This window comes from Aspergillus eucalypticola (genome assembly GCF_003184535.1).
Source record: "Aspergillus eucalypticola CBS 122712 chromosome Unknown BO83scaffold_22, whole genome shotgun sequence".
Classification (NCBI taxonomy): Eukaryota; Fungi; Ascomycota; class Eurotiomycetes; order Eurotiales; family Aspergillaceae; genus Aspergillus; species Aspergillus eucalypticola.
Genome location: NW_020290296.1, coordinates 23,856 through 50,412, shown reverse-complemented (window position 1 = coordinate 50,412; position 26,557 = coordinate 23,856). Strand labels below are relative to the sequence as shown.

Below are 26,557 nucleotides of genomic sequence, written 5' to 3'. Positions count from 1 at the left end.
AATGAAAATTAAAACAATACAATGTGAAAACTGAGACATAGTATTAGAAATAGCATACTTATTATATCATTGTATGCGAGGACAATCGGACTAGCACTGCCCCTGATCATGAGGCCCTATCGATTAGTATTAGGTATTTACAATGGTTAAGAAACTAAGAAAAATGCACATCCCTGAAGAGCTGGTAGTCTAGGCTTCGTAAGGCAAAAAATAAAAACAAAAGGTTGCAAGTCAACCTCAGTAAGACTTGCTGAACATAAAACCTAACAATCTACAGTGACTCCCTGTCGCCCCAAAAGCATATCGTTGCATCCCACTCTGGATACCTACCTTCGCGGTTGTAAATGGAATTCCGGGTGTAGGTAGTTATGGCGGCACTCCTCTCCTGCCAGCAGGTGGACAGCACTCTACATATTCCCCCCTCATATTGTCGAAGTGGCTTTGATTTTTCGCTGCTCTTCGAAGAGTTAATCCTGGGGGTATTACCTTTGGGCGTTGTTCTGTTGTTAATACCCTTTCAAGTCGGTCATCTACTGGGAAGACCGCGCAAAGTCGTAGCTTCTTGGCTGGCATGGGCAAAGACAGTACGTACCCAATTTCTTCTTCCGGACTGCCTGCCTGCCTTTTTGCCGAAACGAGCGTATCCGTCGACCTGCTCGAATAGGCAGGCGCGACTCTGTCGGACTTGGTCGAACCCGTGACTTCCCAATGACCCCGCGATCCTGTCGCTAACCATTGTATTTCATATGTCTCTCACAGGTCTCATGGCTCGCATTAAGCGGCATAAATCTGGCCCTGACGGTTCTATGGGCCCTTCCATCTGCGAGACGAACGGAAGCCTCAGTTGCTGCGAACGCCGTATTGACCGTGGGAATTCTGCTACTCTGTCTTTTCTCGTATGCAGAACACAATCTGTCAGTCAGGCCGTCTTTTCTTCTCAACGTTTACCTTGGCGCGACTCTACTTTTCGACATAGCAAAAACGCGAACGCTCTGGCTGCGGCATCCTGAGGGGATTAATCAAGTTATTGCGATTATTACTTCCGTGGGTGCTGGGCTCAAAGTTCTCCTCCTCATCCTGGAAGCCACGGAGAAGCGATACATCCTCAGACATCCGTATCAAAACTACCCGCCCGAAGCTCTCGCGGGCATCTACAACAGGTCTTTCTTCTGGTGGCTGAACTCTCTATTCCGCCGCGGGTTTTCCAAAGTCCTGGGTGTTGACGATTTGTTTGCCCTCGACAAACAGTTGGAATCCAAGAGGCTGCACCGTATCTTGAAGGGTGTGGTTGCCAAGGGTAAGATTCTCTATATATCGGAAGTTCCAGGGTCAATGGCGTTGACATTTGGCAGACAAGGAAAATGGTGGAAGCTCGCTGTTGTCCGCCTGCTTGAAGGCGTTCAAATGGCCAATCTTAGCCGTGATTCCACCACGGATCATGCTAGCTGCCCTCAACATTTGCCAACCCCTGTTGCTAGAAAGGTCTCTATCATTCTCGGAGCAGCCCAAAAGCACAAGCACGGACAACATTGGATATGGTCTAATTGGTGCCTATATACTCGTTTATGTTGGGCTAGGAGTAAGTAAATTAGGCCTTTTCTGCTCTTCTTCAGTCTCTCACACGGCGTGTGATATTAGGTTACTATGGGCCAGTATCAGCATCTAACATACCGATCCATCACAATGGTCAGAGGCGGGGTGGTTTCTATGATCTACGAAAAAGCGTGCACCTTGAGTACTAAAGACGCGGATCCGGCTTCTTCTGTCACATTGATGAGCGCAGACATTGAGAGAATCGTGCAAGGTTGGCAGACCATGCATGATATCTGGGGTAATGCCCTCGAAATTGGTCTGGCCATCTACCTCCTCGAAAGGCAATTGGGCTTATCTTGCGTCGTCCCTGTTGGTGTCGCTATTGGTAAGGCTGCCCTTCTTGACTCCTTGGAAGTCATAGAAGCTTACATTACCTTCTTTCTTTTTAGTGGCGTTGGTCGGTTCCCTTATAGCAATGTCTTTCGTTATGTCAAGACAAGCCAAGTGGCTCGAGGCTATTGAGAGGCGCATCTCATCAACATCATCTATGCTTGGTTCTATGAAAGGTATCAAGATGCTTGGTCTTCAATCAGCGCTTCTTAAAAGTGTTCATGGTCTACGTCTGGACGAGTTGAGCATCTCCAGGAGATTCCGGAAGCTTCTGGTCTGGAATATGGCCCTTGGTAAGCTTACAGACTGCAATATGGATGAATTTGTCTGACGATACGCTTTTAGCTTGGCTGACGCGCATATTTGCGCCTATTTTTGCCTTCGGGGCTTTCGTCGGAATTTCTCATGATCGAGGAAATGATGCTGCTTTGACGACCTCAGTTGTCTATACATCGTTGTCTCTGTTTTCGCTCTTGTCAGACCCTCTGTTGTCTCTCGTCATGGCTCTAATGAATTTTGCTGGGTCAGTTGGGTCGTTCAAAAGAATTGAGGAATTTCTCGAACAAAAGGAGCACATCGATCCCAGAAACAAGTCGACCGGGCTTTCATCCTATGCGCTGGACGATAAGTCCCATTTGGCTCTAATCAAGGACACAGAGGTTAGCACGACTGAGTCAAGATCAACTTCTTTCCCATCGTCGAAGGAAAGTTTGCCTTCATCAGTTCGAGATGTTGTCACTATCCAAAACGGCGCTTTTGGATGGGATACGACTAAGGAGCCATTGCTGAAGAACTTGACAATGTCGATTCCCCAAGGTGGCTTGACTCTACTGATCGGTCCCTCTGGTTGCGGAAAGTCTACACTACTGCAAGCCTTCCTTGGAGAAGTGCCTTGCCTTCAAGGGAACATCCAACTTTCCCTTGATAGCCTTAGCTTCTGCGAGCAGACTCCTTGGCACATGAACGGAACCATCCGTGATTGCATTGTCGCCATGTCTGCCTTTGATAGCCAGTGGTATAAGTCAGTTATATACGCCTGTGCTTTGGCAGAAGATTTTGAACAGTTACCACGGGGTGATCAAACGGTGATTGGGAGCAAGGGTGTTGCTCTTAGTGGTGGTCAAAGTCAACGCATTGTAGGTGCCCAGGCTGCATCCATACCTGCAGATCGACTTGTACTAATATCAGTAGGCACTAGCCAGAGCAGTCTATTCTCGCAAAAGTGTTATAATTCTAGATGATGTGTTCAGCAGCTTGGATGCCACAACCGAAGATCATATCTTCCACCACCTGATTGGGAATCATGGTCTCTTGCGTTCGATAGATTCGACCATTATATTCGCATCTTCTTCGGGTAAGTCACGGCTCTTCCAAGGTCCTGCAATTTTTTTTAGGTTATGCTAATCAAGCAAATAGTGAAACGCGCTCCTTATGCGGACCACATTGTCGTACTTGACAAGAACGGACACGTGATCGAGCAAGGAAGCTTCAAGGCCCTTGATGCAACTGGTGGCTATGTTTCCAGTTTTGCTCTTGGTCTTCCCGATTGGGGCTACAAAGCAGATTTGTTCCCCGCATCAGGTGTTCAGGTGGAAACCATAGAAAAGCCGAAGATTGCAAGTACTGAGACTGAGCCCGGTGCTGATACAGAAACACAAGGGAAAGGCGGGGACTTGTCGATCTACCTATACTACGTTAAAGCTATTGGTTGGGTTCCTACCATTGTCTTTATTGTGGCTATAGCGAGCTTTGTCTTCTGCATATCTTTTCCAAGTACGAGCTATAGAAACAACTCCAATGATAAAGCTATCAACTGACTTTGAGGCAGGCATATGGGTGAATTGGTGGGCCAGTTCGAATGAGGCGGAACCTGGCAAGCACACAGGATACTATCTCGGGATATATGCTATGCTCGGTGTTATCGGCATGCTCTGCCTCATGGTTGGTTGTTGGTGGGTGATCCAATCTACAGCCCTGAGCAAAGCTCTAGCTAACTCTTATCTAGGCAGATGGTGATTACTATGGTGCCAAGATCTGGAGAGGTCTTCCACCGGAAGCTCTTGACTACAGTCCTCAGGTATGTCCCACATGGCAGATGAGGAATACACACTAACTCATCAATAGTGCGCCAATGTTGTTCTTCTCAAAGACCGATAGCGGTGCTATTCTCAACAGGTTCAGTCAGGATTTGCAGCTTATCGACATGGAACTTCCCATTGCTGCTATCAACACGTTTGCAAGTAGGTTCCAAGGCTGCAAGATGAGCCTCTTAGCATTATCCCTTACTGATGGCTCTTATTAGCTCTCGCTCTTTGCATAGCTCAGATGATCTTGATAGCCGTTGCTTCGAAATACGCCGCTATCTCATTCCCACTGGTGATTCTCATCGTCTACCTCATACAGAAGATGTATCTCCGGACATCTCGACAACTACGGCTCCTAGATCTGGAAGAGAAAGCGCCACTTTTCTCGCATTTTACCGATTGTCTTAGTGGTCTGGTTACCCTAAGAGCCTTTGGGTGGCAACAGGCCTTGCAAGAGAAGAATGACATGCTGCTGGATCGTTCCCAAAAACCTTTCTACCTTCTATACGCCATCCAACGCTGGCTTACACTCAGTTTAGATATGGTGGTTGCAGGCATTGCAGTTTTGCTAATTGTGCTTGTTGTGGTGCTTAAGGGCTCAATTAGCGCAGGGTACGTTGGAGTGGCATTGCTAAACGTCATCCAGTTCAGCCAAAGCATCAAACTCCTGATAACCTTCTGGACGAATCTTGAAACACACATTGGCTCGATCCATCGTGTCAGAACATTCACAGAAGATGTACCGTCAGAGGATCTACCTACAGAAAACCGTGAGATACCACCGGAATGGCCATCGAACGGAGAGATCGAGTTCAAATCTGTGTCCGCAGAGTATAGGTAGGAATTGCTGGATATCCCTTTCACTACATCGCCTGGGAGCTGACTCTACTCGGATGTAGGGCCTCTGAGCCGGTCCTTCAAGAAGTATCACTGACCATACATGGTGGTGAAAAGGTGGGTATTTGTGGCAGGACTGGAAGGTAAGGAATCAGACCGACGTATTGTGCCACTTAGCTGCTAATATCATTCGATTAGTGGTAAAACCTCACTCATCATGAGCATGTTCCGTATGGTGGATATCACTACCGGCCATATTCTGATTGACGGACTCGACATAAGCCAATTGCCACGTCAGGGAATCCGCTCGCGGATCAATGGCGTTTCTCAGAGCCCCCTTCTCATGAAGGGTAGTGTGAGAGCAAATGCCGATCCGACGGGGTGCTTCTCCGATGAAGCCATTACGCATGCTCTCAAGAGCGTGGGCCTGTATTCCAAGGTCCAGGAGAAAGGCGGCCTTGGCGTCGACATCGATGATCTCTTCCTATCTCATGGCCAGCAACAGCTATTCTGTCTCGCACGAGCCATTCTCCGGCCAGGAAATATCCTTGTCCTTGATGAAGCCACAAGCAGGTACGCACGTTCCCTTCCAACCCAGGACCACGGGCATAGTACTGACCAGGATTTGATGCATAGTGTGGACACCAAAACCGACGAAATAATGCAACGGATCATCCGCGAAAAATTTAGCTCCCACACCATTCTCACCGTTGCGCACAAACTTGACACGATTCTCGACTACGACAAGGTTGTCGTCCTAGACGCGGGTCGTATAGTGGAGTGCGGAAACCCGCATACCCTGCTCTGTTCAGACAAGTCACACTTCAGCAGGCTTTATGCAAGTTTGGCGATGGATGAACAGGAGGAGCCGCCCCGGGCTTAGTGTGACTGGCTAGCTGATTTGACGGCGTGGGGCGGCCAGCAGGGAGGTACATACGAACCATGATGGGTCACATTTCATGACGGTACATACATAGTAATTAAAATCTAGGGGTTTAATTTAATGATGAAATATTAAGCTCGATCTATCCGAGCGGGTAATATAATTGAGTTTCTCCTTCCTGCGAACATGTGCGAAAACGAGATTTGATCTGAAGAAGGGCCACTTCTTCACCCATTCCCCGATTTCTTGGAAGAGAGCGGGGGCGAGCGGATGGACCCGATCCCTTAGCGTGTCCTGTCCCACCCACACTAGGCACTGCATGACTCTGGATGCCTCGACGGCAAGGAACAGGGAAGAAATCAAGGAAACTCGACCCAAACTAATCCTCTCCGGTATAATCACCCGGCATATAATATTTCTTCCATGACAAACTAGATCCGGACTTATGTGGACCTGATCCCACGTTGTACTATTTTTACATGATTTCACCAAAAAAATATGTAATAGTATCAGTTCATGGGAAGCTGTTTCAAGAGAGAGATGATCAACACTCCCGATGTTCTAGATTAGAACCATTCGGTACTTGCTTGAGCTAGATAGAACCCACAACGGGATAGCATCATAGCAGAATGATTTCTCTAGGCTTAGAATAGAACCTTATTACCCTTTTGCTCTTGCCTCTTTTTTTTTTTTTAACCTTAATATCCCGCTTTTTCTCAGACGAGTCAGTACTTTACAGGACACATACATACATACATACATACATACATAGTTACATACACGATCCCTTTCAGCAAAGCCAGTCAGCCAGTCAGCCGCCCCAGATCGATCGATCGAGCGAGCAGGAAGTTATGCGGGAGAGAGAGGGGGGTTGGGGGAAAAAAGAAAACAAGGAAATTGTTCCGGATCGGAGATTGACCCTTATTGAATATTAGTAGAATAAATAATACTTGGTGAGGTGATAATAATAATACTAATAATAATAATAAAAGAATTTGAATGAGAACAATGGTGATCACGATGTAACCGAATCGATTTGACTAGACTAGACTAGACTAGTTGTAACAAGGCAACTTACCTAGCTAATTAGTTATGACCAACTTTAGATAATAAGATAGTAAAGTAGTGACTAAACTAAGAGATTTCCTTTCAACTCCCCGTATTTATTGCGTACTAGATGACTGACTGGATGGACGGAAATAATAAGGGAAAATGAAAAAAAGGAAATAGTTAAACAATGAGTTAAAATAAAAGGAAAAATTTCAAAGCGATATCAGCTTTGAAGCTAAAAGTAGCAAATTTACGCGAGAAGCATCGTATCATCATGATCCTGGCCACCGCCGACAGGATCACCGTCATCGAGAATTCCAAATTCCCAATCGCCACGCTCGATACGGCTGACGCGATCCAGCTCGGTCTGGAACTCGCGACGCAGATGGTCCAGCGTTACGATGACGCGACGTTGAGGGATTGTGATGGTGGCGGATGTGATGGAGGATTTGCTGTCGCGACGGCTGGAGGGACGGATGGCGGTTGGGCTGGCGCTGAGGCGACGGTGTTGGTTGGGGTGGGATGAGGAGCTGTAGGGGGTGGTGGGAGAGGCCGGGCCGCCAGTAGTACTGGTGGTGGCTTCGGCGTCTTCCATGAAGACGTTTCCGTCGTCGTCGGCGGGGGCGAGGCTGCTGCGACGGCGGTCGGTGAGGGGGTTGAACGTGGAGGAGGAGGGTCCGTCTCTGTCCACGAGGATGTAGGATTCGCTCTTGTCAACGCAGGCGAGGAGGTTGATGAGGGAGAGGAGCTCGTGGCGGATTTCCTTGCTCTCCGGATCGTCTTCCTCGATGGGCCGGTTGTCCTCGGCGGTGTCTCGCGCCCGGGTGAGGACTAGATGGGTTGAGTGGTCTCTGGCGTGGCGGAGGCGCTGGACGTTGCGGTAGGCGATCTCTGCTGCGCCGCGGTAGTCGCCCCGTGCGATGCGGTATGCTTGTAAGATTCGCTGGTAGTCGGGGGTGCTGTCAGCCCACTTGCTCTCTGTGTCGAGGTAGGAGCTGAAGGAGGTCTGTTTGCGGGCAAGCGAGGCCAGGATGTCGTCTACGTGGGAGGCAATGTTGGGGATGAGCGTTGTCGGGAAGTGGAGGAGCTTCTGTAGTCCAGCGGTGCCTGGTCCTGAGGCCGCCAGGATGCCGGTGATGAGGGAGCTCAGGGCGGACTTCTGCAGTGCGCGATCTCTGTATCTGGCCAGCGCCGAGTAGGCTTGGTCGAATTGGCAGTTCTGTAGAGAAGCATAGAACAGACGTGAGAGGAGATCGGCTCGTAGGCTGGCGAATTCGGGGTCTTGCTCGCTTCCGTGCTCGCTGGAAAGGGCCTGTAGCGCGAGACTGGCGAAGTCGGCGACGTGGGAGAACGAGCGCGCATGTTCAAATATCGTCAAAATGTGTTGGAAGTACTTGGGAAGACCGTTGTGGAAGCAGTCCACGGAGACGATGTCGAGGAGGGTCGAGGACATCTCGTGCAGGTTACCCAGGGGTTTTCCGCATGCTGTGTAAGGTCAGACAGGGGGATCACAACGGGTATGTGAGACGAGGACTTACAAAGAAGATAGGCAGCTTTGCGGAAATACAAAGCCGCAGTATCGTATTCGGACATGGCAACATACAGCCTACCCTTGACATAGGTCGCCCAGGATGTGCTTGCTTGGAAGCGGAGGAAGTCCCATGCAAGGTCGATATTGTTCTTAGCGATGAGGTCGCATTGTATGTAGACAAGAGCATTGGGGTAGGCGACTTCGCCTTGACGAGTCACCCAGGAGAGAATATCGCGGATACCAAGAGATATCGTGTAGCTCTGAGGCAGGCCGACGGCTTGACGGGGCTTAATATCGCTAGCGAACAGATCCTCAAGGATAGTCGCTATCCTCTCACCACCCTTATTCACTGGCGCGTCCTTAACAGAGAACGAGGTGACGGGCATGTCGTCGGTGGCCTTCGCCGGTCTGTCGGAGCACTTGCGGGAATTCGAGCTCAACCAAGACATCATCTCGTATTCCCTCAGGAGGGTTATGATAGCGACAAACAAGTCTGCGGCGTCGAACGTCGAGTCTTCCTCCTGCTGAACTTCACCATCGATGAAAAGGATCATGTACAAGAGGTCTGTCAGAGTCTTTCGCGTAAAGGAAATCGTCTCCTGGACACCGTTGACGATGACCTTGACACCGAAATGGGTGTTGACGAGATCAGAGTCCTTGCCAGGGAAGCCCAGCGGAATCGTGTCCACAATGGTGTAGAAGACTTCATTTGGCAAGCTGAAGATGTTCAGACGCTCATTAACGGCACCAACCAGACCATCGTATGTCTTGTTGGAGATTTGCTCTCCAAAATCACATCGCTCGCGGAACGCCTCCATTCTATCCTGCACAGAGATGGAGGGTTCAGTGAACAGCTCTGCTTCAAGGGCGCCCTGGCATGCCACTTCGAGTTCGGGAGCGAAGCTCCTCCGGAAGCTGGAGGCAACGTTTACAAGGTGAGAGGCATCCTCAAAAAGGCTGCCAATCTCCGAATCCAGGTTCCGGTGCCTCCAGCGATCAACGATTTTAGGTGCTTCCGCGCGAAGCTCTGGGCCGGAGTTATGTAGAATAAGCTCGGTTGCGCTGCATTCACGAATTACAGCACAGCTGTCGGAAAGGACCATCCACGGTGTCTCATAGTAGGTGTCATATGCAAGAGAGACTGGCTCAAACCTTCTCTTGTTGACATCATCCGCAATCTGCCAAAATTGGCGCCACTTCGAGTCTGTATCTGTTCGGTACCGTGTGAAGTCCATCCCATCATCGGCGTACTTGCGAAGAGAGACAGTGGCAGCAACGGTAGAGCAGAGCCTTTCCGCAAGAGGGGCGCTTCTCTTCAGCGTGCCGGGCGACGACAGAGGTCTGAGTGCCTCCTGATAGATAGAAAGGGCAGTCTCAAGGACTTCCGTCGAGTATTTGTTGGGCTGCAAAAGGAATTCGAGCCACTTCTCCGTCGGATCCACCACGTCAGACAAGGCCATAACAGGGGGGTATGCCTGACCGCGGGTGTCCATAACCGTAGACGCCCAGTTGGACTTCCAATCCGTCACCAGAGTTTCGAAGTTGAAATGCAGCGTAAACAGCTGGTACAGGCTGCTGTTTCTCCAGAGAACCCACAGCTCCATGCGCTTTCCTTCCTCAGCAGGCTTGATCTGGAAGTCGGCGATACTCCAGAACATGCTCCCGGTCGAGTCTGGATCCAGAGGCTTCAATGCAGCACCCGGGTATAGATCCTCAATAACAAGCGGCGACGTAAGGCCTCCCTTGACGGCCCAGAACTTGAAGAGCCCGTCTTCAAACGGCGAATAGGTGACGACGTAATAACGGTACGCACCGTCAAGCGCACGCTCCATATTAAAGACCCTGATGAAGGAAGTTTCGGATGGATTCAGCGAGTACAGAGATTCCTCCGACGGTTGCACATCACGGTCCAGTAGGTCCTTCGTAGCGGCCAACTTGTTGGTAGCAAGGTTCCAGATCTTGAGCGTGTGATTCAAGCAGACAGCGAATACATAGGTCTGATCAGTTGTAGTGGCGATAGCGTTTGGCGCGCTCATTTCGAGGGTGCGTCCTTGGTATTTGATTGACGGCTGCGCATGCCATTTGACCAGCCCGCGAATCGACGAGCCCCAAGTTCTCTCGTCGAAGGTCAGGGGAGACCAGTGTGAGCCTGAGACACATCAAGATAGATCAGTATCGCGGTTGTGTGACAAGTGGTGATTTTAAACAAGGATAGTGGGTTTACCATCGTCACCAGACTTCCTGGTCAAGCGCAAAAGCGCGCCATTGTCGAGAGACACGAACAGCTCCAGCGGGCTGCTCGCATGTAGACGGTGTGGATAAGAAAATGTGAGAGGTGCGGGATTGAAAGTCTTGCACCAGTCGGAGATGTTGTTGTCAATTGATGCAGTCCTGCGGAAGAACTCGGGGCGTAGCGTCAAGGTGTGGAGGGTCTTGGAGGTGGTGATCACGAACACGCTCAACGCTTCGTGCTCCTCCAAATCGGCAAAATCAACACCTGAAGGGACAATTCCTTCCTCAAATTCCAAGCGCAGTGTTACATTGTATTCGTGGTGCTCGATACCAGCCTTGGTCAGATCCACGCACTGGATCTCCAAGATCTTGCTGTTATCGACAACCCTCCACAGATAGGTCCGGGGGTAGACATTGCGTTTGCGGAAATAGATCGAACCCTGGCTCGCTAGGTATCGTTTGGAAAACTCGTCTTCGTCCTTCGCGACCGGCTCGTCACGGTTGGGGCTCGAGATGACCGAGAATCGCGCGCGGCTTTGCGTACTTTCTTGGGTCGAGATCGGGATGTTAACGACGGTGTTCGGCGAGTACGGCCGGAGGTCGACCCGGGTATCTTTGTAGATTTTAGCCATGACTTGACTAAGGAACAGACCACACTTCACGATCTGGAGTTAATGGTCAGTTCAAGTCTCCATGGCCGATGGAGGTAATTGGAGGGAGGAGTCGCTGCACGGCGGAGTTGAAGGGCAGAAGCTGAAGCTCTTTCGGCGCTCCAGAAAAAACAGGTCTTGGCGCCGCCCCCAGCAATAAAGCTGCCACCGCCTTGCTGCATCTCCGCAACTACACCAATCGATTCCATGGATAATGCGAATTGACTCTTCCTACAAAGAAATGATATACTAGTCAAATATCGGGAAATTCCCCGAGGCTATTATTATGTACGCAGCCTATACATGCAAGCAAAACAACTATAATCATGAACTCGTAGCCTGAGAATCTATCCGCGCCCTTTTCAGTCATTCTCCAAGTCCTTGGGGCTCGGGTCCCCAATACCATCCTCATTAATAGCGAACAGGCAATCGCTCTCAGGGAGACATGGACTATCATAGATCTTGCAGACCCGAGTCTCACCCCGTCCTTTCTTCAAGCTTAACCGCGTCGTACTTGCATGCGCAATGATGTTACCACCGATTGGCTTCTTTGGATCCGGATTGAACATTGCACTCGGGCCACCATCCACCTGGGCAACGACCTGGTTCGTAATGACAACCGCGATACCAAATTCATCAGCGAGGCGCTGCAGGGTACGCATAAACTTCGCAAGATGTGTTTGTCTCGACGACAGTTCACCACGACCGTTGAAGTCTGTCCGGTACAGAGAAGTGGCAGAATCAACAACAAGGAGCGAGAAACGAGTCTCGCACATCATCTGCGAAGCTTGGTTGAGTAGCTGAAGTTGATGGTCTGAGTTGTACGCACGAGCGTATGCCACATTATCCAGCACCTCTTCTCCCACTAGCCCGTATCGCTGTGCAACCGCCAATAGACGCACTGGTCGGAAGGTACCTTCTGTGTCAATATATAGGCATTTTCCTTCTCCTCCGCCCATGTCAAAAGGCAATTGGCAAGTCACGGCGAGTGTATGACATATTTGACTCTTTCCTGTCCTGAACTCTCCGAATATCTCCGTGATAGAGCCTGTCTCGATGCCACCTCCAAGAAGGGTGTCTAACTGCTTAGAGCCTGTCGTAATTGAGATGAGTTCGTTTCGTCGCGCATGCATTTCTGTCGCGGTAGTAAAGCCCATCGGCACAAGCTTCATAGCTACAAAATTATGGAGTCAGACAAGATCGTCGCGTACGAGTCCCAATACCATAAGAGCAACACTCACCCTCAACCAAGACCTTGGTGGCCTTCTGTTCCGAAATACCCTTGATTTGTTCCAACAAACGTTTTGGCCTATACCATACGCAAGAACGTGGTTGTGAGCAGAGCTGAAATTGGACGATGGCACATAAGCAGACTGGCGAAGGAAAGACGTACGTATATGCAACCGACTCAACGGTGTTGTATCCAGCATCAACAAACAGCTTGATATCCCTACTTGTCAGGCCCGAAACACCCTGTTACGAAAAGCATCAGCCCTCGAACTTAACCTACACATCACTAGTCATATTGATTTGCCGTTTGAAATGCTCACCTCCAGGGAAGAGAGTGGCGTGGGCGCTCCGGGACCTGGAAGCCCATCGTCATACTCATTCTGAGTATCAGCGTCGGCAGTCATCTTTCGCAAAGAATTCAAACTTCTGTAGCGTCAGAATTCTGTGGCTTCTGTAGCTATACTGCAAAGATCTTGGAGGGAATGGGCAATAGATGTAGCCTGTTAACCGCGCACACACGCGTCTAGATCAGTTGCGGTTTCCTGATGTAGTTCAGATTTCAACACTGGATGGATTGCAATACACAATCCAGCTTCCGTGTGCAATAAGGCAAAATTTTCCAGAGACCCGTTGTCTTTTTATTCTATGGTGGCAAATTGCCGTTGTCGCAGCGCGTTATTCAAGTCATGTTGAGATTGTGGACGCGTCCAGGCAGTCGCGACATCACGTGCCCACTGGCATCAGCTTGTTGCCTTGGGTGGGCCATTCACCTACAACTATGAGTACCCTCTATATCTACGTTAATACAGTAAATGCCGGGTCAAGCCTGTGTTATTCAACTTACGAAGCACATACTTGCTCTGTATCACAAAGAAAAGAAAAAAGAAAAAGAACGAAATACATTCTGTCTCCGTTGCATGTCCTGCACGCTTCCAGGCGTGCATTTGTTTCGCGACATAGTTCATCATGGTGAACGAGGCTTATCAATGACTCAATGATATCCAACGATTCGTTTATGGGCCTCTTCAATAGTATTGTTGACATTGATTGTAAGACGGTCAACAGCAGAGGCTGCCTGGAAGGCTGGCAAAACAATCTGGTCTCACACCTCATAGCACGGCAACTGAAAACCCTTGCGACCTCGTCGGTGATGGCGTTCTACGGCCTTCGAGCGTCTCTTGGTTAATGGCTCTTAGTTGATATATTTCGGCTGGGTTTGTCCGGATATTCTCGTCTATGAGTTTGCTGATTCTTCTTCTGAAGCTCTCCGATGAAGTGCGGCGAAGCCCTGTGTATGCTTAGCTTTTCGAGTTCAGGCCAATATACTTCAGGATCTTACCCTCTGGTGTTGATCTTCTTTTGTAGCCATCGAAGGGCTTCTTGACCCAGGAGCTTCGCGCACCAAACCACCTTGAGCGACGCTTGTCTAGATCTGGAGAGCATTCCGGTTCAATACTAATGAGGCCATCCAGCTGTAGAGACTGGTTGGTTGGTGGGAGAGATATGTACTCTGATTGTCCATATTCAATGTCTAGAACCTTGGGGGAGTTGCACTGGTCATAGAGGCTCGGGCTAGGTGCCCGTTGGTATGTCCGCTCAAGGCCTTGGATATCATCTCCTGTCAGTGCCATCAACGTCGGCTTAGGTACCGACGCAACACTTTCAGGTCTACTACCCGAGTGAGTGGTGGACTGTCTCGCAGAACGGCAGTCGGGTGTCCATATTCCTTCTACTTGAATTCCCTTCTCCAAAGCTCTAGCACCAAACGGTATCTCGCTCGGTTCGGCCAGCATGGGTTGCATCTCTGCTTTCTGTCGTGCTTCGGCGGTGGCATACTTCTGTGTCTTTCGCCTGTTGTAGGCTAGGACGATGAATGAGTACACCAGTACCAATGCCTTGACGTGTCAGTAGAATGTATATCAATGTAGTACTGGCCCTTACCAGAAGACCTGCGAGCGCCTAGCCGTTAGGTTAGTGACAATCCTCGTTCTTAAAGCCTTGGGTATGTTACAAAGCTCAGTTTCTGCCAGAGCGCCCAACCAACCCAGAAATGCATGATGCGTTCGGTGAGTAAGAAGACTTTTGATGGGGGATGCAGCCGGTGTAGATGCAGGATAGCAGTGGTCTGAGCTAGACACAGGAAGGCCTCTCCCAGGTGACTGCGCTGGCGTGGGCTGTAACTGTCACAGACACTTCTGTAGGAAGAAGTATGCCGAGGTCGGATCTGCTGCTTTAGTTGTGGGCCCGGGGGGGTATGCTGAACGATGTATGATGCTCGAAAATTGGAGGATGAGAGATGGAAACTACCAGGTAGGGTAGCAGATAACTGGTCCTTCTCTATATGTTTAGTAGCTAAGGAAGGTGCAAGTGCGCTGCAATGGGGGAAAGAAGGTTCATCATCTGTGAGGTGAATGCGACACGGTAACGGTAACAATGATGCCAGCTAGATTCAATAGTGCATTAACGGACAAGGACTTCAAATATTGACCAAGAATAACTAACGTGTCGCATATTCTATATACACTTGAAGGGAAGCGGGTTCCATGCCACAGCACGCTCGAAGAGGTGGCCAGCGAGGTAGATTGGAAGGGGACGACCATACTGAATATATACTGCTGCGGAACCGAAGCCCAACACAACAAGTAGTTGAAAATCATGAGCAACCATCTACATTTGAACATTCAGAAAAGATTCTATAATAATCAAAAACATAGCAAGCAGAGCGACAAAATCATTACCAAAGAAATGAAAAGGGACGGTGGCTCACATATAGAGGCAAAAATAAAACAGCAAAAAGAAGATAATAGTAGTTGCCCAGCCAAAGTGCCAATTTCCCTGTAACGGGACGGTGTAATCTGGCGACGCCATCCCGGGGTGGAAATGTCTCTGCAGAATTGCTTCCCTCAAGGGTCACTTCCATTGCTTAGCGCCTCATAGCATCGTGGATTACTCGCACGAGTACAATGACGACCCCGGGATTCGTACCAGGCACCAGTCCCGCTGGCAATTACCTAAGCAAGGTTATTGACTTGGCGGCTGACCTCCCACCGGACTATCCGTGACAGATATTAAATATTATTATTGTACCTTCCTTATATACTACTTACTGCAACTTGTATTCACTCGATTCTCGCTCATTATATGGGGGAATTGCAGATTTTCGTATTATATATAATTCAATCTAGTGAATACATTATTACATTACCCACTCCTTTAGTCGATGTGAGGTTGTGACAACACGGATACACACTAGTAAGGTTCAAAGTGTCCCCTACGTCTAAGCGTAACTGGCCTGTTACATTGAACAAAAACTGCAATCACCATGGCGTCTAAAGATGCTTTCTTTCATTCCCCCCGCTCTGATATTGATACATGGTTCGTGCAATAGGTGAGACGGTAGGAATTAGAGTTGTGCTCGAAAGAAAGCAACACACATTCAGCGCCACAATAGGTAGACGATGCTGCGATTCCCTCAAGCCATCAACCTGCACACAAAACTTCAATAGAAGCAGCTAGGCCAACAACCTCACACATCTCTAAAGCCCCTGCATCTTCTTCTTCCCAGGAGACCGCCCCAGCGCTTGCATCGACCCGAGCAGCATTCAGCGCTGAGAGAACATCTGCTCCGATTTGGGGCGCATCTGCTGCCACGGCTATCTGTGCACGACCCTTTGGAACAGGTGTGAAAGCGAGAACAGTCCACATTGGACTTACAACCTGCGACACAGAACCCCTGATTGCAAATTTGGCCAAGGTTGCATTGAGAATTGTCGTTGCAGAGAGGGGCGGCTATTCTTTCCGGAGTGGAGTTGCTGATAGCTTTGACATCGGCATTGTAGTCGTCACGAACGTCACGACGCAGAGTAGTAATCAGGCGGCCGTTTCTATCTTCACAGTAGGGTGCGGTAACTTCGCGTCTGATATTTTGGGGGAGAGCAGTGGAAGCGACTACGCCGGCCAAAATGAAAATCGATAGTATCGAAAAAATCAGCGCTGAAAGCTTAGGCATGGTGATAGTTGATAGTACAGTAGGCTGGGGACACATGATGTTAGATCATATACCCAGACTGCGAATTAATTCTGTCGCCATCTCAGACGGGACTCGATTATCTGCCCGTAGCAAAACGTGGAGAGCCTGACCTATACTTTCTCAAGTTATGGTGATATCTAGGTCACCAGGGGAATGATCCAGAGGAATCAAGATGAGGTGTCTCGAAAAGACGATGGGATGAGTGATAATACAATCTAGACGCCCAGTAGATATGGCAGGCACCTCACCGTCTCAGTTATGTTTGGCAAGAGCTTCACGGGTAGGTGCCCTCCAAGGTGTGTATGTTGGCCGCATGCTACTAGGTCGGCAGCGTTCAGAGGCACAACAGTGGAGGCTCTTGCCAATGTTTGATCAGACACAAGCGGCATGAACATAGCTGCCATTGGGATATGTATATGCTGTTTATGTGTCAATTGTCGAAGCAATGAAGATCCAGGAAAGATAGGCCAACCCTCTTCGGGCTAGAGCACAATCGACTCGAACGTCTATCAGCCTGCTAGCCGGGAAGAGATCAATACATACAGAGCGCAATGCACATAGTATGCTGTTCGCAACTTAAGAAGTTTGCATCAATATAGCTAGTCAGAGGTATCTAGATAGAAGCACAGTCGGCAGAGGTTGCATGTGCCCCCTGGCTTGGGAACACAGCCAATGGGATATTGTATCGGATATATTGGCATGTATGAGGATGGGGTTCTGCAAGCCACAACTTCTGACTTATGAAAGTTGACGACGCCACTGCAAGTAAGTATGATCAACAGCGAGCTATGTCGCCTTGCTTGATATGAATGAACGTGAGCTTTCCCAGTGGTATCTTCTTGCAGGTCATGGTCATGCAGATTAGCATGCGGCAAGGGGGAAAGCAGAGCACAAAAAAAACAATCAATGCAATTTAGTAGCCACCACAGAGTTCAAAAGAACTGTGGGGAGTTTGAGGGACAAAGTTAGTAACCATTGAATAGTCAAAGTTAAAGTTTGTAGTCATGTAGTAATAGCACCAAGTAGACTACGTATACGATGGGATTGTTGACGTTACCAAGATAAGGTGATGCTTAGTCAGGTGATGAATAAACCCCCTCAAAAGAAAGAAACATGAATGGGGCACAATGACGCTATTTCGGACACTAGTATGGAACTACAATGCCTGGGATAAAGGGCGATGATGATATGCCCAAGTACCCCGGCCTTGTTTTTGACTAGTGAGAGATCAGAATGCCTGGCTAGTCTGGATAGGTTCGTTGCACACAACTCAGTGGCAAATCAACTGTGTTGAAAACCATTAGTATTTTTTTTTTTCTTCTTCTTCCAATTTTTTCTTTTACCCCTCGCAAAAGTCGGAACGACCCCGTCCAACAGATTGTGATTGCACCGCCAGCGGATGAACCAACCCTTTCATAAATTGAACCGATGCCCGAGACCGCCGATCATGTGAGGTTTGAGCGTTGTACATCCTGGCAAGCAAACTCGCCCGGTTCAGGTCTCGCCATTGTTGCTTGACCACCTCAGCATATTTATTCTCCTGTCAGGGACCCTCCGTTTATTTGCGTCTGCGTGACTGCTTCCCTTCCTTATCATTTCACCATGGCGCCGTTCCGCAACTTCTTGTCCAGGAAGTCCACTGCCCCCAATGGCGGGGAAGTCAGTGCCGCTCCCAACGATAACTCTGCTAGTCATGTCTCACTCGACACTCATGGCTCGAGTCCTTTGAACTTCAGGAAGAGTTCCGAAAATGAGCCACCTGAATATAAACTCAGTGGTATGCCACCTGAGACCCTTTCAATGGATCCTTAATTTACCCCGCTAACTCTATCCTCTTCCCGCCAGTCGTCGACGCCAATGGAATCTACCATCCCGTATGTGAACCAACTACCGTTACAATCACATGGCGGGTCTTATTCGCATGCGGAACAAGTAACTCACATGTCAATAGCCCTCACCTCCAGAGAAACAGGGCTTCTGGCGCAAGTACCCTGGTTCCCCGAGATCCTCGCACCATCGCGATCTCGTAAATGAGAACGAACCCTTCTCGATATCTCGCGAATCATTCGATTCGTATCGCCGATCATTTGTAATCACCCATCCGTACTTGATCTTACTTTCTTGTCGCAAGAGTGACTTACACTGCGCCTCCAGGATATCTCCGCCCGATCCCCCATATGCTATACCGATACGATGCCATCTCGGACATCGCTTGACTCTCGAGTCTCCCATATAACATCAACACCATCTACACTTTACTCCAATCTAAGCAAGCAACCAGAAGCCATGGAAGAAGAGCAATACGAAGAGGTTGCGCTCGACGACGACGAGGTCAAACCAAAGCGGAAGAGCATCTTCTCTCGGTTCGGTGACTTTACAAACGACTCCTCCCAGAACTCCAGTTCCTCTAAATCTTCGACTCTTGGATTTCACATCCCGGGCCGTAAAAGAGGCCCAAGCAACCCGGGCTCAGAACTAGGTATTTTCAAAGCACCGCCGGTTAATGCGGAATCGGAAGTGCATGATGCGTGATACGAACCCAGGGGGTGTGTAACTATATACTGGGTAATTCATAATCTGTAGGCGTCTGGATGGGGATTACCATTGAAGTGTCATTTTTCTTCTTGCTCTGTTTAATCACCCCCGACAGTTGTGCTTGTTGCTTGTCTGATTCATTTGTGTGGGTTTTGGCTTAAATCTAATCGCATTGCGCGCTGTCGGGGCTTTGCATCGGTGACTTTTGATGTTTCTTTAGATTCATCGATAGAGATTCCTGCATGCGAATTTTCTTTTCTTCTAACTGCATTCATAAACACGACTAGATCATCAAATCTATCCAATAAAGAATCAATAAACCAATAAAACCAAACCATCTAATTCACAATAATCCAGACCATCACCCGCGGGAACCCCATTAAATAGATAAGTTATAGACGGACAACCTTCTTATCAGCAAATGCAAACAAAACAAACCCAACCAAATCTCGACCGCCCTGTCCCCCGAAAAAAGCAAAAAACGGTTAGGGAAAAAAAAGTCCATTCTCCGGACCAAAAGAGCAAAGCTAACCCGCGGGCGGCGTACCATTTTATATTTTTTTTTCCCTTCTATCTCATATCCCCGCCAGAGAAGTTTTCATTTTTCTTCTCAAGGGTATAGCCTTTACTTCGTTCGATTTCCAGACATATTCACCATGGTCGGGGTAAAGCGTCGAGTAGACGCCGGTGATGAGCGCAATGGAAAACGGACCAAGACGCCGGTGTCCGTGCCCGCGAAGAAGAGCAAGTCGTCTGCGGCCCCCGTGAAGGCTTCCAAGTCTGTGTTGTCGAAGAAGGGCGATAAGGGTGGAAAGAAGGATAAGAAGACTTCTAGTAAGAAGAAGGCGCAGAAGGAGGAGTCTGAGTCTGAGGATGATGAAGATGATGATGAGGATGATTTTGACCTGGATGATGTTGATGATTCGGAGATTGATGCTTTGGATGATGAGGATGACGAGGAGGAGGATGTTGATATGGAAGATGTTGAGGAGGAAGAAGATACTGGGAAGAAGTCCAAGTCTGCGGATGCGGATGCCCAGCAAAGTATGCTTGATTGATTGATTGAAGTTCCTCTCTGGTGCAAAGGACTGGTACTAATTTGTTGCCTTTGTTCATTTAGATAAGTCTACGTCGCGCGAATCGCATGCGAAGCAAAAGGCCCTCCTGCAAGAGCGCAAGGCCGCCAGACCCAACGCTGATATGATCGGTCGCTCGAAGAAGCTGTGGGAGCAGCTGCGCCGCAAGTCTCATGTTCCGCTCGAGGAGCGGAAGAAGCTCATCAAGGAGCTTTTTGAAATCATTACTGGACGTGTGAAGGACTTTGTCTTCAAGCATGACTCGGTCCGCGTCATCCAGACGGCCCTCAAATACGCCAACATGGAGCAACGGAAGATGATCGCCACGGAACTGAAGGGTAGCTATAACGAGCTTGCGCAGAGCCGGTATGCCAAGTTCCTGGTCGGAAAGTTGATTGTTCACGGTGATGCTGAGGTTCGTGACTTGATCGTGCCTGAGTTCTACGGACATGTCAAGAGACTCATCAGACACCCCGAGGGGTCCTGGATTCTCGACGATATCTACCGCACCGTTGCGACGAAGGAACAGAAGGCGAACCTCCTGCGTGAGTGGTACGGTCCGGAATTCGTCATCTTCAGGGATAACAAGAACGGCCCGCCCGATGCGGACCTCTCTAAGATCCTCGAGGCGCACCCGGAGAAGAGGGGCCCCATCATGCACTACCTCTGGGAGCTTGTCAACCAGCTGGTGCAGAAGCGCAACTCTGGTTTCACCATCCTGCACGACGCCATGCTGCAGTACTACCTTAACACTAAGCCGGGCAGCTCCGAGGCTAACGAGTTTGTTGAGCTGCTGAAGGGCGATGAAGAGGGAGACCTGGTCAAGAACTTGGCTTTCACCAAGTCCGGTGCCCGGGTGATGTCGTTGAGTCTGGCGTACTCCAACGCCAAGGACCGCAAGCTCCTTACCCGTTTCTACAGAGATACTATCAAGATGATGGCCGGCGATCTCCACGGACATTTGGTTCTGTTGACCGCGTACGAAGTTATTGATGATACCAAGCTTACCTCGAAGTTGGTCTTCCCCGAACTCCTGAACCAGGGAATGGATGCCGAGGCTCGGAACGAAGAGCTGCTCTTCCAAGTGAACGACTTGACAGCGCGTATCCCCATCCTGTATCCGTTTGTCGGCGACAGGGTCAAGTGGCTTCTGCCTGACGGCGACCATGAGTTGCTCAAGGAGGTTCGCGAAATCCGCAAGGAGACCTCCAAGAAGGACCCCGAGCTTCGACGACAGGAGCTGGTCAAGGCTGCGTCGGCGAACGTGCTCGAGCTCATTGCCGCACGTGCCGACTCTCTCCTCGAGACGAGCTTCGGATGCCAATTCATCTCCGAGGTGCTGTTCGACGCCGATGGAGACAAGAGCGCCGCTTTGGCCGCCGTGGCCGAGGCCGCCAAATCCAGAGCCGACACCAAGGACTCTCCGTTCGTGGGCCGGTTGCTCAAGTCGCTGGTTCAGGGTGGACGGTTCAACCCCGCCGAGAAGAAGGTCGAGAAGGTGCAGCCTCCGCTCAACTTCCACGGTCTTCTTTACGAGCAGATTCAGGAAGAGACCATGTCGTGGGCCACGGGATCCAATGTGTTCGTCGTGGTGGCTCTTGCGGAGTCGGACGACTTCGAGAAGAAGGCCGAGTTGTTGAAGACACTGAAGAAGAACAAGAAGGCGCTGGAGAAGGCGTCGTCGGAGACCAGCAAGGATGGAAAGAAGGGCAGCCCGGTCAGCAGTGGTGCGAAGCTGCTGCTGGAGAAGATCCGGTAGAGAGTCTTTCCGTTTCGGTCCCTTAGCAGGGGAACATTGTAATATTGGCCGGGATTTTTCTTTTACAAACGCATTTCATTTGCTCATCGAGGTGTTCGTTGGATTTATTATATTGATTCCTTTTTCTTTATAGGTGATATCTCCATCTGTACAGGGTCTGTGATAGACATGGGACCAAAACGAGTCAGAAAAAAGCATTTTGATATTTATTATTTATTTAGCATGATTCCAAGACGTAGCAAAGTATTGTGTTGTCGCACATTACACTTCCCCATAGTCAACCATAGGAAAGATAGTGTAAAGGTAGGGTAGCAGCGAGCGCAGAAAAGACACCCCCAAAACGGATGTTACCGCCCCCATGGCCCTAAGATTCTGAAACCGCACGTCCCGCGTTAAAGACGCCACTCCCAAGAAGCCAGAGAAGCTGCACAGCTTCCACCCCAGGCATCTACTCCTGATGCATCTCAGCAGGTAGCCTTCCAGAAGGATAGTGTTTCATAATCTCAGGGGGAGAAGATCTCAGCTCTGTACGGAGTTAGTCAGTAGTCATAGTAACTTAAATTAGTATGGCCGAATGAGGTTGGTTCCATGGTGCAGCTGAATTTAGGCCGGACCGATCGTTAAATGACGATCTCCGGGATTGGTTGGTGGTTCAGGAACCGGGCTGGAACCGGGCTTGTTGATGATGCAGTGATAGTAATGATGAGGGGGGGTGGAAATGAATGATCATTTTATATCCTGGAAGTTTCTCAAGGTTTAGTTAGATGAAATGCATGCATTCAAGTAGCTGTCTGTGGGTAACCGAGAGGGAACAATGTACCATGGCTTAGATGATACTACTACTACTGTAGTAGCAACTGTACATCCCCTGTCTGTTCGGTTCTTTGGTTCGGTCTCACTCCACCTCTCCAGTAGGTGTTTAGTTGCTCCATCTCTCCCATGAACCAGTAACCCACTGTCTCCTGAGGATTCTTATCGTCCTGAACCGTTGATTGAGGATCTCCAGCGACAAGCTCAGATCCCTGCCTAATTGAGGTTGGTAGAGAAAGAGACGAAGGGAAAAAAAAGGCAAAAAGGGAACGGGTGAGAAAAGAAAAAAAAAAAAAAAAAAAAAAAGGCAGGGACAAGGATAATTATGGCAGTGGAAATTTCCCCAAACCCAGATTGGAATTGGCCCCCCCTCCCCGAACATTTTCTCTTGGTGTTGGACTGAACTGAACTGAATTGAACTGAACTGGTTGCATTTGTTGAACTGGCAATTTGACTCCTCTTCTTTCCTGACCTGTTCGCGTCCTTGCTGCCTTCTCTCTCTTTCATTAAATTTTATTCCCTCCTTTCGGTTTCCTTTTCCTTCTATTTCCTTTTTTTTTGCTTCTTTCCGTCTTCGATGCTTTTAATAGTTAATGCTTAATTCTAATTTGTTTTTATTTCCCTAATTTCTAATCGAAGTCCACGCTGACCTCGCCTGCCACCGCCCTCCACACTCGCTGATTCGACCAGGGTAGTGCCCAACCTGTCTCAGATTGACTTTGCGATTGCATCTCTGCATCTCCAGCAGCAGATCCCCTCTTGCAGATATTACCACACTGACCTTCATCCCTTCAATCCTGGTCCTACCTGCAGGCCCAGACCTCTCCAGCTGAACCAGACGAGCCTTCATCCCCTCCCCTAGTTGCAGATGGCCTGGGTCTGAGCGCCGATTCCTGTCGTGTGCTGGGATATACTTTGATTTCTTTCGTCATTAGAAACCATACACCGGCCTCAACAGCTAGACAGCACGGTATAAGCATGCTGTCCGCCGAGGATGCTGGACACTCTCCTCGTCCACCACCTCCTCCGATCCCCCCATCGCCGACCCTCTCGAATCCCGATATGATCTTACCGTTCGACCACAATGAGCGCGAGTCCTCCACCCCGTCCCCGCCATTCAACCTCCCCTCTTTGTCCAACCTCCAGTCCTTTTACGAGAACCGCACGGCACCCGATGATGTTGACGACCAGGGTCGAGGCGTTGGCTCCGCCGGTATTGCTCTCTCATATGGCAGCCGGCCTCAGAAAATAGGTTTCGCGCGTCGCATGTGGCCAAGTGAAGTTCAGGATTCTAGTCGTCGATTGTCGGACATCGGGGAGGAGGATAGTGTCTCGTCGTCGCCGGCGCACATGAGGACCCTTCCATTTCTGTCTCAGGCGGGTCGGATCGCTGGTTCACCTGTCTCACAACGCGAGACGGCTGAGGCGGAGGCTAGGGAAATGGCGGCGTGGAGCAGCTCGTCTAGCTCGACAATTAGTGGTGCTAGCGACTCGTCGCAGGACGCCGCTAAGGACCGCCAGGGGAGTCGCGTTACGGTTCAAAATTCTCACCAAGTCCCTGAAGGTGTACGGTCTGCGATTGACAGTCTGGAAGGAAATGGTTCGACTCCGAGTCTAATGGCGACCACGGAGAAAGGCGGATCTGGGGTGGAGCTCTCGTCGGCTGTTTTGAGCACCGAGGCGGAGAGAATTCTGGAGAATGCGAAGAAGCGCCTCACGGTATGTTGGCCATGTGTTTCAGGTCCGCTTAAGATATTCCCGATCAATGACTAACTGTCGCACTGGTATGCAGCTCATGGAGGGCAATCTAAGCCGAGCCCGTACGTCAATGCGTGCGTCCCCGTCGCTGTCGGCATCACCAACGCCATCCGTGGGTCACCAACCCCTGGGACTGGGTCAGCCAGTTGGTGGATTGTACCAATCCATCTCCCGTGCCGACCGCAGAGGCTCAGCTAATCGACCACGCGCAACCTATACATCATCCCCAGACGCAATTAATAACAACGGTCATTCCCGTGTTCACAGCGAAACCAACTTACCTTCTGCGGCGCAATCGAGTCTGCCTGCCGTTGAGCGCAATCTCTCCCGGTCGGTGAGCGCTCTCGGCTCAACCACGGCCCCCAACCTTCATCATGACGAGCGAAGCTTCCGCTATGATCCAACGCGTGCGTATCTCACCCATCGTGCGTCCGTGTCATCGATGCAGAGGCCACAAATCCGTTCTTCGCCTCCGGTGTCGAACCCGCGAGCCGCCTCTGATTCACCGAAAGGCTTGGGCATTTCCGAGGAAGTAATCGAGGATGAGTCTTCTGAGACCATGAACGGACCCAATTCGGTCCAACCAACTTATGAACCCCCCTCTCGATCCCAGTCGCAGCTGCAGGTGCGGGATCTCCAGGATCAGATGAAGGGCCTTCACATCAAGATATCTAGCCTAAAGGTTAGAGCCCAGGAGGATAACCTACGTCGACGCAGCATGCAGAGTTTGCGGACCCCGAGCCCTCTTTCCGCAACGGACCAATGGGCACCCAGTGCAGCGGAGGTGAAAGAGCGCCGGACCAATATTGATGCTAATACTGGGAATGGGCGGTCTGCTGGATATACGCAAGATAGCCAGCACCGCAGTGACTATGGAAGTGCAAGATATGAGCCCGAGGTTTGTGTCTCCCGTCAGACAAGTCTATCCCGTCAGACGAGTCAAAGAAAACGAGAACTGCCTTCTACCCAGGCATCGCATGCCGAGCCGAACTATGGGGGCTACGAGTCCAGGGAGGACGACGATGACGGAAAGTCTGTTGCAGGGACACTCTATGAGGACGCAGAAGAGGGTGAATATTACATAAATGGCGCCGATGATGGATTGGATCGCCAGGCCTTGGACGAGATCTTGCGCGAACCCCTGGATGATGAGTTTGATGATTCGTTGGAGGCTTTCCCAGCGGCTCCACAGAGCTTGGAGGATACACCGCACGAGGAGCGAGAGGATGCTTTCGACTATGAGCATTTCATCCTACATAGCGCTCTAGGAAACTACACGCAGGCTCGCTTGCGACGCGAGAGCAATGTTTCTACCTCGTCTGTGGAAACGACGCGGCCGATCGACCACCGTTCCATCCGCCATTCTCGCGCAAATAGCACTACCTCCATATCCACCGTGGCGACGTTTGCTACGGCTACCGAAGGGGATCGTGATGATCTTGAAAGTGTCCTCTATTGGGACCGGAAGTTCAACGATGGTAAGGATTCATGAAGAGCATCTCACAAGGCGTGAGTAACTAAACTGTCACTAGAGCTACGCAACAACCACCCTTCGGATGTAGATGATTCCAATGGCGCCCAATATGGGGACGATGAAGAAACCCCCCGGGCCATTCGCAGACAGCCCAGCCGCCGGGATAAAGCTAGCCTCTATCCTGAGACCAACTTGCCTCCGCGACGGTCAGACTCTGCAACCACCGGATCTACCACGCCGACATCCTTGGTATCATCTCTCGTGTCCACCGTCCGCGCAGCTTCCAGCCCTCACCCGAGTGCCACTGCAAAGGGGAACTTGGGCTTGAACGATGATGACACTCATCTCTTAGAGCGGCTGTTCCAGAGTCTGGGCAATGTCTGCTTGGACCTGCAGAACATCACGACGTCCGAGAACCCGGACCCGAAGCAGGTGCGATTACTGAGACGGCGTCTAGATGCGGCTCGACGCGTATTAAATGGGGAGCTTGATACGTAGATTGTACATAGTCCTATGTTCCGCGGGGAAGTGATACTGCCGGGGCAATTCGTGCTTTTGGCGTTTGTTGATGAGGCAGTCTGGGCGAGAGCCTTTGCTATGATACCCTGACATTCGATTTAGCCATTGCATGCATACACTTATTGGTTTCACATATATTATATATACCATCTTTCTATTATGTTAAGAAGAAAAGT

At 49.9% G+C, this 26,557-nt stretch overlaps 7 protein-coding genes across 7 annotated transcripts; 5 read left to right on the top strand and 2 right to left on the bottom strand.

Moving 5' to 3' along the window:
• Window positions 1-280: 280 nt before the first annotated feature.
• On the top strand, window positions 281-5,864 carry abcB (putative ABC multidrug transporter). Its single transcript, XM_025528677.1, has 15 exons — window positions 281-584; window positions 760-1,297; window positions 1,353-1,579; window positions 1,639-1,918; window positions 1,983-2,216; window positions 2,269-3,059; window positions 3,115-3,277; window positions 3,340-3,696; window positions 3,752-3,875; window positions 3,929-4,000; window positions 4,048-4,163; window positions 4,226-4,844; window positions 4,907-4,987; window positions 5,043-5,417; window positions 5,481-5,864. The coding sequence occupies exons 1-15, from the start codon at window positions 369-371 to the stop codon at window positions 5,725-5,727; spliced, it is 4,440 nt and encodes a 1,479-aa protein (XP_025385393.1). The 5' UTR covers window positions 281-368; the 3' UTR covers window positions 5,728-5,864.
• A 955-nt stretch (window positions 5,865-6,819) lies between these two features.
• Window positions 6,820-11,172, bottom strand: BO83DRAFT_342921 (nucleoporin Nup120/160; the record flags this gene model as incomplete). The annotated part of the gene is made up of 3 exons (XM_025528676.1): window positions 6,820-8,262; window positions 8,316-10,457; window positions 10,533-11,172. 3 exons carry the CDS (start codon window positions 11,170-11,172, stop codon window positions 7,028-7,030), a joined length of 4,017 nt encoding a protein of 1,338 aa, XP_025385392.1. The 3' UTR covers window positions 6,820-7,027.
• A 2,058-nt stretch (window positions 11,173-13,230) lies between these two features.
• On the bottom strand, window positions 13,231-14,476 carry BO83DRAFT_365853 (uncharacterized protein; the record flags this gene model as incomplete). Its single annotated transcript, XM_025529684.1, has 3 exons — window positions 13,231-14,315; window positions 14,362-14,379; window positions 14,432-14,476. The coding sequence occupies 3 exons, from the start codon at window positions 14,474-14,476 to the stop codon at window positions 13,719-13,721; spliced, it is 660 nt and encodes a 219-aa protein (XP_025385391.1). The 3' UTR covers window positions 13,231-13,718.
• Window positions 14,477-15,742: 1,266 nt separating this feature from the next.
• BO83DRAFT_419162 (uncharacterized protein) lies at window positions 15,743-16,508 on the top strand (the record flags this gene model as incomplete). Its single annotated transcript, XM_025534867.1, has 2 exons — window positions 15,743-15,795; window positions 15,898-16,508. The coding sequence occupies 2 exons, from the start codon at window positions 15,743-15,745 to the stop codon at window positions 16,394-16,396; spliced, it is 552 nt and encodes a 183-aa protein (XP_025385390.1). The 3' UTR covers window positions 16,397-16,508.
• A 1,155-nt stretch (window positions 16,509-17,663) lies between these two features.
• Window positions 17,664-19,267, top strand: BO83DRAFT_380496 (uncharacterized protein). The gene is made up of 4 exons (XM_025531765.1): window positions 17,664-18,227; window positions 18,296-18,324; window positions 18,402-18,539; window positions 18,605-19,267. The coding sequence occupies exons 1-4, from the start codon at window positions 18,053-18,055 to the stop codon at window positions 18,980-18,982; spliced, it is 720 nt and encodes a 239-aa protein (XP_025385389.1). The 5' UTR covers window positions 17,664-18,052; the 3' UTR covers window positions 18,983-19,267.
• Window positions 19,268-19,510: 243 nt separating this feature from the next.
• Window positions 19,511-22,015, top strand: BO83DRAFT_439443 (uncharacterized protein). Its single transcript, XM_025536177.1, has 2 exons — window positions 19,511-20,029; window positions 20,106-22,015. Exons 1-2 carry the CDS (start codon window positions 19,642-19,644, stop codon window positions 21,818-21,820), a joined length of 2,103 nt encoding a protein of 700 aa, XP_025385388.1. The 5' UTR covers window positions 19,511-19,641; the 3' UTR covers window positions 21,821-22,015.
• A 1,135-nt stretch (window positions 22,016-23,150) lies between these two features.
• Window positions 23,151-26,490, top strand: BO83DRAFT_365844 (uncharacterized protein). Its single transcript, XM_025529683.1, has 3 exons — window positions 23,151-24,349; window positions 24,423-25,866; window positions 25,921-26,490. Exons 1-3 carry the CDS (start codon window positions 23,609-23,611, stop codon window positions 26,358-26,360), a joined length of 2,625 nt encoding a protein of 874 aa, XP_025385387.1. The 5' UTR covers window positions 23,151-23,608; the 3' UTR covers window positions 26,361-26,490.
• The last annotated feature ends 67 nt before the right edge of the window (window positions 26,491-26,557 follow it).

Bases quoted from the DNA above. Each gene is read 5' to 3' on its own strand.
- abcB (XM_025528677.1), top strand. From the start codon at position 369: ATGGCGGCACTCCTCTCCTGCCAGCAGGTGGACAGCACTCTACATATT. The intron at 1,298-1,352 runs GTAAGATTCTCT...GACATTTGGCAG, and splicing joins GAAGGGTGTGGTTGCCAAGG to ACAAGGAAAATGGTGGAAGC. The intron at 1,580-1,638 runs GTAAGTAAATTA...GTGTGATATTAG, and splicing joins TCGTTTATGTTGGGCTAGGA to GTTACTATGGGCCAGTATCA.
- BO83DRAFT_365844 (XM_025529683.1), top strand. From the start codon at position 23,609: ATGCTGTCCGCCGAGGATGCTGGACACTCTCCTCGTCCACCACCTCCT. The intron at 24,350-24,422 runs GTATGTTGGCCA...ACTGGTATGCAG, and splicing joins ATGCGAAGAAGCGCCTCACG to CTCATGGAGGGCAATCTAAG. The intron at 25,867-25,920 runs GTAAGGATTCAT...AACTGTCACTAG, and splicing joins GGACCGGAAGTTCAACGATG to AGCTACGCAACAACCACCCT.
- BO83DRAFT_439443 (XM_025536177.1), top strand. From the start codon at position 19,642: ATGGTCGGGGTAAAGCGTCGAGTAGACGCCGGTGATGAGCGCAATGGA. The intron at 20,030-20,105 runs GTATGCTTGATT...TTGTTCATTTAG, and splicing joins GGATGCGGATGCCCAGCAAA to ATAAGTCTACGTCGCGCGAA.
- BO83DRAFT_380496 (XM_025531765.1), top strand. From the start codon at position 18,053: ATGGCGCCGTTCCGCAACTTCTTGTCCAGGAAGTCCACTGCCCCCAAT. The intron at 18,228-18,295 runs GTATGCCACCTG...TCTTCCCGCCAG, and splicing joins ACCTGAATATAAACTCAGTG to TCGTCGACGCCAATGGAATC. The intron at 18,540-18,604 runs GTAATCACCCAT...CTGCGCCTCCAG, and splicing joins ATTCGTATCGCCGATCATTT to GATATCTCCGCCCGATCCCC.